The 13,230-nt window shown below is 36.7% G+C and overlaps 1 protein-coding gene across 2 annotated transcripts; it reads left to right on the top strand.

Moving 5' to 3' along the window:
* Nucleotides 1-10,384: 10,384 nt before the first annotated feature.
* Nucleotides 10,385-12,094, top strand: LOC144255386 (mesoderm-specific transcript homolog protein-like). Of its 2 annotated transcripts, XM_077799998.1 has the most exons (2): nt 10,385-11,014; nt 11,117-12,094. In XM_077799998.1, the coding sequence occupies exons 1-2, from the start codon at nt 10,385-10,387 to the stop codon at nt 11,363-11,365; spliced, it is 879 nt and encodes a 292-aa protein (XP_077656124.1). In that variant the 3' UTR covers nt 11,366-12,094. The 2 variants fall into 2 exon arrangements, with proteins under 2 accessions (XP_077656124.1, XP_077656123.1); XM_077799997.1 differs by having other exon boundaries at nt 10,385-12,094.
* The last annotated feature ends 1,136 nt before the right edge of the window (nt 12,095-13,230 follow it).

Below are 13,230 nucleotides of genomic sequence, written 5' to 3'. Positions count from 1 at the left end.
TCCTTTTCCATGATTCTGATCCATAGTTTCATAATTTATATTTTATAACTGAAATAAGATATTTTCAAACGTTTTCCTTTAGCTTGTCAGCTTAAATTTTTTTCCTGAGATATTAAGTGATTCTTTTCTTTTACTGAATCTTTTTAAATCTCTGTTCACAAATATAGTTTGTTGCTGTCATTGTTGTCCATTTAAAAATACTGAATATTATGTGTTGGGATTAATATAGTCCCCGCCAAAGGTATAAAGATTGTACATACACATGTTTATATTGATATTTTAGACGTGGATCAGAAAAATGGCAGGGACAGTTCTATTGGATGAAAGTTTGTAAGACTAGGGATCCAATACAGGTAGAATAGTTGCTCTCAACAGTACAGAAAGTAGTTTTGATTATCTAGTCAAATTATATTTTAATGTATTTATTGTGGTGGCCCAAAGTTATTTCAGGTACTACTCTAACTGCTTAAGTTGTATTATTCTCCAACTTTATCTAGTATGTTTCCATATAAAATTAAGCACCTCAAATGATAGTAGGTATCACATATAAATTCTCTCTACCTGTTCAGAAGCTACCATTATGGTCAGTCCTGAGCACCTTCTGGGAGCTGCCACCTTTTTATAGCTCACACTTGTGTATAACTGTGAATGTCGTTGATTAGTTCTACTTGAGTCCATTCATTTTTTATTATTTTTATTTTTTTATTGATTCTTTTCAGTTATACATGACAGTAGAATCCATTTTGATAAAGTTATACATGCATATTTATATTTTATTCTAATTAGGACCCCATTCTTGTGGATGTACAAAATGGTAGAATTTGCTTAGGTTTTTTTCATATATGTACATAGGAAAATTATGTCGGGTTCATTCCACTGTCTTTCTTATGCCTATCCCTCTCCTTTCCCTTCATTCGCCTTTGTCCAATCCAATGCACTTCTATTCTTCATCCTCCCCCTCGTTGTGCTTTAGCTTCTACATTGGGATTGGCTTCTTTCACTTATCATGATCGTCTCCAGATCCATCCATTTACTAGTAAATGTAAGACTGACTTTCTGTCCTATGCTATAGCTTACTAGGTTTCAATTTTGTATAATTAAAAATATAGGATTATATAAATTCAGTCTCTGAATCTTTGTACCCCCTCCCACCCAGTGCAAATCCCCAGTGGACCGTAAACTCATCAAATTACTAAGAATTTTTCAACCAGAGAGGAGAAAATATTACATTCTTCCATGCACCTCAGTTCACTCCAAAGCCTACTTCCATCCCAGTTACTCTCATTTTCCAGTGTGCCGGGTATTTCCCATCTCATGGACTGACTTCCAGTGTTTCCTCGGCCTACAAAGGAAATTTAAACTTTAAACAAAATTACAAGCTCTCTTTGCTTTCTTCAATGCTTCAATGAGAATCACTTGTTCTTCATTGGTACTTCCTCCTCATTTGGGCTTAGCACTCATTCAAATCAATATGTGCATACATACACATACATATTCATTCTGTGTATATGTGTATGTATGAATATATATGCATATGTACTTACGTGTTTTCCTTTACAGTTATTATTATGATTTTTTAAAATTTTTTATTTGTTTTAATTAGTTACACATGACAGTGCAATGACCTTGATATATCATACATTTGAATCAGATGGGGTATAATATCTCATTTTTCTAAGTGTACAGGTTGCAGAATCATATTGGTCATGCAGTCACATATATACACACAGTAATAATAATGTCTGTTCTTACACTGTGCTTTGCTGAAACTTCTTATTTTTAATTTGCCCATTTTCCCCAAGTTGAGTAGAGTTATAGATGTTTATTATACTTGCAGAAGAACAGGAGGAGAAGAAAGAAATAATACTTCAATTTCAATTTTAGAAAACAATAGTAACAAAATGGACCTGTACAGATTACTGTTTTAAAGTGGCAGAATGGGGTTTCTGGTGAGTAGTGTTGCCAAAATTATATAACATAACAACACAACTTATTTGGTAGATTGTACTGAGTCACCTCCTCTTCCCATAATCTAGAGCCTGCATTTAAAAAATAGGTCTTCCAGCAGGTCAGATAAAATCATTTTTCTTCTTATCTTCCTTTTATTATTCTGCTTTTCTGGAGATGATTATTTATGTGTTAGTCATAAGTGCTTCATCACATAATGTGACATAATTGGCAACTTCATTGAAGACATGGGAATTTTCTCTTGTCTACAGAGTTATAGTTTCTTATAATAAGAAACACATGTGTGGGGGTTTTTTTTTAAACTATGTCTAGACTTGGGATCTTTCCCAGGAGATCTTCCAGGTGTTTATCTAAGCATAACAGGCCAAATTACTACATTTTAGAGGGTGGGAAACAGGAATACCATAACAAAAGCATTAATGTGACTGAACAGCCTCATAATTCTAAAATGAATTTGGAAATTGGAGAACCTTGAATGAAATTAATATACTGGGGCTATGGGGTTGAATTTAATGTGTTTTCTATTTGTTAATCTTCAACCAATGCTATTGTTCTCAGTTCTCCTTTCATATTTGGCTCTTCCTTGTCTCTTGATAGATGAAAAGTTCCCTGTCTAACTTACTGAAAATGTCCACAGCAGGCCTGTAACCTCAAATCTCACATCATTTAATAAAACTGCAGTAATTCAATGTTAAACTTGAATTCACAATATACACATAGATCCTGATTCAGAAAAAAAAAACAAATAGTACCCATGTTAATTCTTTATGGATAGCTTATTCATAAATTTCTCTTTTCCTCCATGGACAAATAAACTAAATTCTTCAAGATTCCCAAAAAAAGAAAATCTTCTGTGGCAATCATTTAACTATTATGGCTCACTGAAATCCTCTCTTCTGTACTGCATTTGTGCTCCTGGGCTGGGGGTATACTGCTTTGCCAGATGATGTCAGGTTCCACTGACATGGAGAACTGGGGGGATCTTGGAAGGCAAGAGGAGGGAAAGAGCTTTTTTTTGCATACTTTCTTATTAGTGTCACCCAATAGTGGTAGAAATTAGATTTAGGCTTGAACTTCCTTCAGCACTCCAAGAATGTTCATCATCATTGTTCTTGAGACAAATTTCAACCTCAGAAAAGAAAGTGCTTTTGTCAGATGTCCAAGTTCCAATTCAGTGAGATCCTGTCTCCAAAGTTCTATATTCTGATAATCCAAAATGTTTACTGATTCTATGAATGGTAACAGCTTCTTAGGTGTGTGTTTGTATGTATATCTCTGTGTTTCTACATGCCTTAAGTGTTTCCTCTTTTATGGAATTTAGAAATTGGAGAACCTTAAATGAAATTAATATATTGGAGCTATTGGTTGAACCTAATGCCATTTCTATTTGTTAATCTTCAAATGTTGCTATTGTTTTCAATTCTTCCTTCATATTTGGCTCTTCCTTGACTCTTATAAAAGAAAATTTCCCTAATTTAGTGCAAATATCCACAGCAGGCCTGCAATGTCAAATCTCACATCATTTGATAAAATTTTTCTAATTCAATTTTAATTCCACATTCAGTGTTAAACACAGATATTCAGAGAATTGTGAATTTGAGTTTAACCCTGAATTAAGCTGCATAATCCATTCCCTATATGAAATCTCCTCAATTGAAATACTTATTGTGATTTCTACTTTCATGACTAAACCCCACAAGATACACTATTAAAAGTAGTCCTAGGAAACCAACCTTCAGCAATGGGAAACTGGTGTGCCGCTATTGTTCAGTAAAATATTTCATCTCCAATACCCATTTGTAAAGATGGCCAGAAGAAGATTGCATTCACATGGTAGGGACCACTGTATAAATTACCAATCTTGCCTCAAATCAATGTTGCTTCTCCTCATAATATAATTCTCAGAGATCCAGATGATCCAAACATCATGCTAGCTCGATTCTGTAATGATATCACTCTGATTGTGCCTGTTAAACAATTAGCCAAGACTTTAGATGTCTTGATAAGGTACATGTAAGCCAGAGGATAGGAGATGAAACCCAGTGAAGTTACCCAAAGATACTCAAAGCACCTCAAGCAAAACAGAGGCTCCTGCAAGCTTCAGCAGGTGAATTGCAGTGGAGATTTTTACAGTTTGGGTTCAAAGCGATGCTTTCTTTTGTAGATTCAAGAGCTACAATTATCTGACTACTTTTATGCCTAGGGAGCCTTGGAATTCTAGGAGTTGTCTTGTCGAACGTGAGTCTTACTCTACCTTTCCGCAAAAGGATGATTTTTACCTATAGATGCACCCACAAGTGTGTGCCCCTTGCTTTGATAACAGACTGAAATGGAAGCTGCATACCTATAAGAAAGAATGAGTCTTTATTTAGAACTGATAATTTGTCAAATCCCAGCATGTGGGCACATCCTTTTGCAACTCCACAAGTTCTCTATCAAGACTGGGTCAAGAGAAACTTGAGTATAAAGAGCCATATACACACAACTTGACTCCCTTCTGGTATGTGTAGTTTTGTTATCCCCAATTTTTCTGGTGTTTTTATGAAGTTTTACCTACTTGGTATTTTTATGGATAATTTAATGAAAAGGTTATGGAATTTGAACTGCTTTAATTCAAAGTGCTATTCTTCAAAGTTGGTATGTGTGCAATTTTCACTGAAAGGAAAACCATATTTTAAATTTGTGTTGCATTAGGTCATCATGTGCCAATGGCATTTTTATTGGATCATGTAGAATCACAAGCAAATCAGTATGACAGAGACAAATTAGACAAAAGCTATTCTTAAAGCTTCAGGGCCTAGGCATAAACTTGTCTCTCTTGAAAAGGAAGTGAACACTGAAAATGTTATTTCTTTTATTTTTTACAAGAGAACCACCAATTCTTAAAATGATTGATAAGCAGCATGGAAGTATAAAAACCAACTGTTTTACCACTGCCCTAATTTCTATCTAGAAATAGGAAAAACAAAAAATCTGGTTTTTTGTTACCACTGCCCTGGAGTGAATTTAAACAAGTTGTTGTGGCTTTCTAGGCCAACAGTCACATTGTTAAAATAAAATACGGGTTCTTCTGGATCAAGAACTGTTCCTGAACATTTGTCCAATTTGAGGTTACTCATTAACAGCAATGAGTGAATAAATGATGGATTCTGCTGACAAATGAGAGGCCATTACTTGTTATTTAATTCTCAGAACTAATATCATCCGTAGCATTTAAAACAGATTCATGCTACACTAAATATTTCTAAAGATCTGTGCAGGAGTACACCAATAAGCTCCCAACTAGCACCTGCATATTCCTATCAATAATCTTGGTACTTTGAAGAGTCTAAAAAGGTCATAAGAAACCACTTTGCTTCCCGCCTAGATAGGAAGAAACAACAGGCCGCAGGGAGCCGCTCTCAGACATGTGTGTGGAAGAACCACAGACATGGTGTGGCTTGCCTGGTTCTCTATTTCCCTGAAGATTGTTGCTGCAGCATTTCTCTTTCGCTTCTAAGGACCCTTAAGTTCAGAAGCTCTTCCTGCTAGATCCATAGCTCCTCTCAAGTGCTTGGAGGTAGTTGTGTTATTCTTACGTCCTTGGAGAAGTAGAGTTTTCTAAGAAGTTCCTTGAGACCTTACCTAACAAAAGAAGCCTCAGTGAGGGAGTCACCTCCTGATCACACAGGCTCACCAGGCAGAGCCACAGCATGGACTTTTTCCACAAAGTACATCAGAATCCAAGTCCTGACTCCTCTTAAGCCTCTCCTCTCACCCTTGCAGTGGGGATATTTTCTAGTCTCAGTTGAGTGGAGAGTTATGCTATGATCCATCAAGTTCTCTAGGCCAGGAAATTTGTATTTTGCTCTCCATCACAAACACTTATCAAAAATGGCATGCTGGGCTGAGGTGGTGGCTCAATGGGAGAGCACTTGACCAGCATGTGAGGCACTGGGTTCAGTTCTCAGCACCACATATAAATAAATAAAGTCCATTGGCAACTAAAAACATATTTTAAAGGGAGAGGCATGCTATGCCAAAATTATGTATTCGTTTATATTATATCACTGTATCCATCGCTACTTGGAGGAATTAGATATATTTGGGCTTATTTTATTGTTCACAGTGGTGGGTTTCAATATCTATTTCTAATAATTTGAATAATTTAAACATAGTTTGGCTCACTTTTTTCTAGATGTGATTGTGATTTTTTCACACATAAATTTTAAATCCATCCATTTCTCACTATCTCTACACCATCTATGAAGCTACCATACTTCCCACCATACTGCCCCTCATTCTCTGTACTCTATCCACACCTATCTATAATTTTGGAATGTGTGAGATAGATGGCAACTCATTTGAGGAACAGGAGATGTGTCAGTTCTGCTACTTTCTTGTTTCTCTCCTGTGCATATATTATAGTACAAATTTTGAACCAAAATTTCCTTCCAAAAATCTGTTAAGGCCACCTGTCCATTTTTTGATGGTTGGTTTAGTTAAATTTAAGAAATATAATCCAAAGACCACTAAACTAGGTACATAAAAAATGTAGTACATACAGATACTAGAAGAAAGGGTGGATATGGTAGACACTGATATAAATACCCCACAGTTCCCTCATATCACTTCACTAACCAAGTTGTAACCTAACCAGGGAATCCATGTCAATCCTTTTACATTAACCAATCTCATATTTTCTTCCCACATTCCAGTGGCTTGGCTTGTACATTCTTCTTTAGAGACCTGTGTTTCTGTTCTGAGTTTCTCCAAAGCCTGAGTGTTTGAAGTGCAAGAGCCCACTCTTGGCTAGACCATCCTTTCCATGAAATCACATATACACTGACCAAATACGGTAATGGCAACAGAACAAAAAGAAACTGAGGAAAAAATCACATGCATTTATATGTTTTCTTACTTCTCTGTGATTTGGATGGGTGGTTAAGAAGCGCAGCTTTCTACACAAGGGAAAAGTGTGAACTGAGGCGTCAAATTAGGGATGATTGGAGCATGTGAAAAGAGTGGGGCTTCCTATTGGAAGTACACAAGGAGTTGTGGAAAGGTGGGGCCAGCAGTTACGGAATCACCACACTGGGATTCTGACTGAGGAACCAGCATTGTTTGTGATCATTCCTTCTCACAGATGTATTTCTGACTTTTTCACACGTAAATTTTAAATCCATCCACTTCTCACTTATTTCTACATCATCTCCGAAGCTACCACTCTAGACTGCACCATTGCAAAGGTCTCCTAATAGCCCTCCAAAACCCACTCTTGGCTGCCATGTTGTTTTCTTACCTACCTCCCAGAGTCACTCCCACCATACTGCCCCTCATTCTCTGTACTCTATCCACACCTATCTTAAGTCAGTTCCTTGAGCAGACACTCTTCCTCTTACCACAGGGACTTTGTGTCTTCTGTTATCTCCACTTGGAATACTCCCAATCCCATGGCGCCCACCACTCTTTAGAACTCAGTACCATTTAATTAGTCAGTCTCCCTCAACTCCTTAACTAAGAAAAAACCCTTATATAGAATCACTGCACTGTGGACATAGAACAGTTGTAATTTTTAGTTGGAAACTATTTTTTTACATCTCACACTTAAGTATAAATATGGTAGGATCAGGGACCATATCTGCATTTGTTCGCTACTTTATTTTTAGCTTTTACCACAGCAGAAAGAAAGCAGTAGACATCAATGATTATGTGTTGAATGGATGACACTGCTGTACTAGGTAGTCACACACCATCTTGACAGAGAAGTGACAAGGTAAAATAAGGTTTAAGAAGATTTCTTACATAGAAAACAAAGAAACATAAAAACTCTATCTCCTGAAAATGTTAACAGTCCTCTAAGCAACTCTAAGAGGAAATGGAAACTAATTTATAGAATATATAGAAAATAATGAAAACTTCATAGTGGAGTCACTAAGACAAAGCTGTTGTCACAAGAAAATTTTTAGCTTTAAATGCTTTTATTAATGAACAAAATTGATGAAAATATATTATTTAAGATTGAAATTCAAGAAGTTAGGAAAGGAATGATTAAATAAAGCTAAGCAAAAAGCTAAGCAAATCATAAGAAAGTAAAAATACAGGCACAGGAAATAAATTAAAGAACCTATTTGTAATTCAATGCAAGTAAGCTTGATAATTTCTATGATGACCTCCTAATAAAATACAAATATTATAGAGAAATTATGAGCAGCTCAATTACCAATGAAAATATGATACTTTCTAAGAACTATCTTCCCCTAAAATTACAAATATTTTTCACAATAGAATTATAACAAAGTGTCAGTTTCTTACACCTCCTGCAGATGTCAGGTACTGGGAATGATCTTAGATTGCACCAGGGCAGTGGCCACCTGTCTCATGTCAACATTATCTTGGAAGGTAAGACTGTTACATTATTAAAAGAGCAGGCAGGTTCTTTCAATACCAATTCAATAACTCTTCTCTAAATAGGATGACCATGTTTTCTTATTTTCTAAGATGATTCTTATTTTTTTCAGAAGTAATCTGAGTTTTTTTAGAAGTAGGTGGATTTTAATACAGGGTAGTTACATAAATGTAATACAAAGTCATTGAATACTGAAACCTTGTAACAAATGATAATTCAAAAGTTAAGTACATGATAATTAAAATTAAGGTGTGTACAATGCATAGGTATAGACATGTTGTTTGAAGAGTTAAAGCTCTTTGTACTTGTGTCGTGACATGGAGCTACGAGATTACAGACATGGGTTAGGATAGACACAGGCACAATGTTATATCCACCAGGAACACTTCCCCATGCTGTGTTATAAGGTTATTTTGCCAGAGTTCAAAGATATTTCAAAGGTTTGAAAATATATCAGTTCATTTTCAACTTTCATGTCAAAATGACTACGAGTGATAATTTTTAGAAAGATTTACTTTTTAAAAGCTTTGCCAAAAGAATCACAGTTGTTAAAATAGACGTGACAATTTGTCTTTTGACTCATGAGATAAGCATGACTCAAGGCAGGAAGTATGACTTACAATATATTCACTCCAAGGAACTCACTTAACTGCTGATCCTGCAGTGTCTAGTGCTTCAGTGAATAGATTTCATGAGAAAAGATCATGTAAAATGAGGTTTGTTGCAAAGAATGCAACAGCACGCTGCAAAACTCAACCACAGCTACAGATCTTTCTATTGTGCTCAGTAATGTGCTGGTAAATGTGTATTAAAGAGCTGTACAAAAAAGCATGCCTTGATTTATAGAATTCGCCAGTGTCCAGGATGTGAATACTCCAAACATGACTGATGTCACTGTGAAGAAATGTGCACATGCTGCTCTCATGAGCTGGTGTGTTTCAGCTCCAGCACCTCTCTAATTCCAGGTAAAGTAGGATAGAAGAAATAAAAAGTAAGTAGAAAAGACAAATAAATGATTTTTAATTTAAAGTTCTGCATACTTTTCTAGACCTGTCACTCCCCAAGTCACTCTAGTTCCCAAATTTCTGGGAAATCTGTAAATCTTAAAGTTAACCATAAATTCACTTACATATGAAAATTACCTTGTGCACTGTTAATTAGCCCATCAATAAATAGATCCAGCAAAGAAAGAACCCATATTTTGTGAAAATGATAACTTGGGGAACTTTTAAGCATTATCCAACATGGACACCATGTCAGCCTAAGAATCTTGAGAATGACCAGACCATCATAAATCATCTTGTAATCACCAGACTGATGTCATCCTTACATACCTCCCCATATCCACCCTTCACCAAGTTTCCTTTAAAAGGAGAGCCTGGAATCCCAGAAATGAGTCTCTCACTTCCAAGATGGTCCACATTCCCCCTTGAATATGCATTCCTTATTTTCCTAAATAAATCTCTGTACCTTTCGTGCCACGTGATGAAATTCTTTTCCACCAGATATGTAAGGTACCATGCTTGTCCTGAATTAGGTTCCCCTTTCTCTCCAAGAAACTCCCCAGGACCCTCTCCTGAAGATATCTCTTCTCCAGTAACCCAAGTACATTTTCACATCATTTTTGGAGAAGGGGATTGGAGGTCAGTACTGGGGATAGAACCCAGAGTTTTGCAATTCTAAGCAAGCACTCTATCACTGACCTATGCTGCACACCTTTTTACTTATATATTTACTTTGAATTTTTTAGAGGGTCTTACTAAGTGATCTAGGCAGGTCTCAACTTTTGATCCTCCTGCCTCAGCCTCCCAAGGAGCTGAGATTATAGGCATGTACTACAAGGCCCTACCATCTTCACTTTTCTTGAACTTGAATGCTTATTATTGCAGACAAAACAGAATTATCATAAATAATTCACATAAATAATATATTTTTGTTCCATACAGTTAAAATATTTTACTCTAGAGCACATGCGCGCCCAGTCCCCCAAACATGGAGTCCTGTAGCCCAGGTCTTACCTGAGTCAGGATGAGGGAGTGGTGGGTCCAGGTGGGGCTACTGGCCGTGCCCCTGCTGGCCGCGTACCTGCACATCCCACCCCCTCAGCTCTCTCCTGCGCTGCACTCTTGGAAGACTTCTGGCAAGTTTTTCACCTACAAGGGACTGCGTATCTTCTACCAGGACTCTGTGGGTGTGGTTGGCAGTCCTGAGATAGTTGTGCTTTTACATGGCTTTCCAACTTCCAGCTATGACTGGTACAAGATTTGGGAAGGTCTGACCCTGAGGTTTCATCGATTGATTGCCCTTGACTTCTTAGGCTTTGGCTTCAGTGACAAACCGAGACCACACCACTATTCCATATTTGAGCAGGCCAGCATCGTGGAGGCGCTTTTGCGCCATCTAGGACTCCAGAACCGTAGGATCAACCTGTTGTCTCATGACTATGGAGACATTGTTGCTCAGGAGCTGCTGTATAGGTACAAGCAAAATCGATCTGGCCGGCTTACTATAAAGAGTCTCTGTCTTTCAAATGGAGGTATCTTTCCTGAGACTCACCGGCCTCTCCTTCTCCAAAAGCTACTTAAAGATGGAGGTGTGCTGTCACCCATCCTCACGAGGTTGATGAACTTCTTTGTATTTTCTCGAGGTCTTACTCCCGTCTTTGGACCATACACTCGACCCTCCGAGAGTGAGCTGTGGGATATGTGGGCAGGGATCCGAAACAATGACGGGAACTTGGTGATTGACAGTCTCTTACAGTACATTAATCAGAGGAAGAAGTTTAGAAGACGCTGGGTGGGAGCTCTTGCCTCTGTAACTATTCCCATTCATTTTATCTATGGGCCATTGGATCCTATAAATCCCTATCCAGAGTTTTTGGAACTGTACAGGAAAACGCTGCCGCGGTCCACAGTGTCGATTCTGGATGACCACATTAGCCACTACCCACAGCTAGAGGATCCCATGGGCTTCTTGAATGCATATATGGGCTTCATCAACTCCTTCTGAGCTGGAAAGAGTAGCTTCCCTGTATTATCTCCCCCACTCCCGTATCTGTTGTGTATTCCACTTAGGAAGAAATGCCCAAAAGAGGTCCTGGCAATCAAACACTGTTTTCTTACAAAAGTCCACTTTACTCACATTGATGGATCAGAGTATAGAAAAAAGGCAGCAGAAACTCTGACAAAATAGCCCACCTCATTCCTTTGACATCTGATGAAGTATATAGACTTGTCTTTGTGTTATTAGGAAATTCTGATGAGCATGACTTCTCATGGATGCATAGAGACAGGCATTAGACATTCTTTTGCTTAGAAGACTTTTTAACACTTCTGTGGAACTTTCCTGAAGTATCTAAAAGTGCTAATTTCTGGCCCAACCCGAATTGGAATTCCACAGTAGAGAATGAGGAGTGGGGCCTGTTATCTCTCCTTGAACGGCTTGAAGGGTACATGGTTTTTAAAGTTCTCTAGGCAACATAGTTTAAGTGAGAGTGAATATCCCTTGTCATACTTTGGATTAGTTTCATCAGCTGCTTCAAATTATAGACTTTTTGTTAAAATATTTGTGTTAGTAATGCAGTATTTTAAAGTATGGTATAAGAGTGTGATATGCCTACACATTGTATATAGTTTATAAGGACACTAAAATGGCAGACCTTAACTCTGCCAAAGTAGTGAACCTTATTAAATGTGTAATTTCTGAGTAAACTAAATCCAAATTTTTACAGAATTTCCTAAAATCACAGACACTAAGAACCAATTGTATCTGTGCCAGAGATTTACTGTTATTAGCTGGAAAGATAAATTCTAACAGCAAATAATAGTCTAACTACTCATACCTCAGTGCTTAGAAGCATGTCCCTCCTGGGCTGAAGTGTAGGGAGGGGACCCTTGTATACTCGAGTTACCTTGCTGAAGTACACTGACTCCTCTGGTGATGGTGGCTTAGCTTTCCATTGGCTCTCCCAGAGAGGGTTTCTCATGCAGCTCAGCAGTTCCTGTACTTAGCCGACAGGATAGTTCCCAGACACTTTAAGAACAAATTCTCAAAGACCTATAAGCAAATGGTGCTGAATAGTTTTTTTTAAGCCACAGTTTCACTGTCTTAGTCAAAGTAGGATTATTAAGTGATTAATTTTAAATTCGTTTTTTAAAAATTAGGAACTTCAAGTATAACAACTTTGAAACTGGAATAAGTGTTTATTTTCTATTAATAAAAATGAATTGTGACTAAAAAAAAAAAAATATTTTACTCTAGGAATCGGATGACAGTTTCATGGTTAACGATTGTGAAACAAAAAATTTATCTAGTTACAAAAGTCAATATATTAGTTTAAAAAGTTAATACTAAAGTTCCTAAACACTAGTAGGTCAACAATAGGCCAATAACATCTAGTCTTTAAAAAGTTACTGTAAATATATTTTAATAATATTAATTTAAATAATTTTAATGAAGGTAAAGATACTGGAATCATTTGTTGAAATGTGAAACATTTCAATTGTTTATTCAAACACAAAATATGGATATTTGATGCACAATCCTGAAACAATATTAGTTTTGCACATAAGGGTCTCAAACAAAGTACTTTCAGTAAACTTTCTTTTTTCAGGATCCTGTATCTGAGTTCTGTTTTTTTCTTACTCAATGCTACAGTAATTTTCCATATTTTTTTTTCAAAAATGGAGGAGCACAACTTTGAATACGTGCATTAATATTCAGAATAATGACAAAAAATTGAAGCTTTACTAATTTAGTATTCTCTAATAAAGGAAGAAAATTATTGATAAGAATATTTATTATTTCTTGAATCACATTCCCCAGGTAAATAAATATTTGATTTTTAACACTTCTTGAGTACATGCTGCGACTAT

The sequence above is a fragment of the Urocitellus parryii genome, chromosome 6 (genome assembly GCF_045843805.1).
Source record: "Urocitellus parryii isolate mUroPar1 chromosome 6, mUroPar1.hap1, whole genome shotgun sequence".
NCBI lineage: Eukaryota > Metazoa > Chordata > Mammalia > Rodentia > Sciuridae > Urocitellus > Urocitellus parryii.
Note: the sequence above shows the minus strand (reverse complement) of the source record. Positions and strands in the feature narration are given on the sequence as shown.

Bases quoted from the DNA above. Each gene is read 5' to 3' on its own strand.
- LOC144255386 (XM_077799997.1), top strand. From the start codon at position 10,385: ATGAGGGAGTGGTGGGTCCAGGTGGGGCTACTGGCCGTGCCCCTGCTG.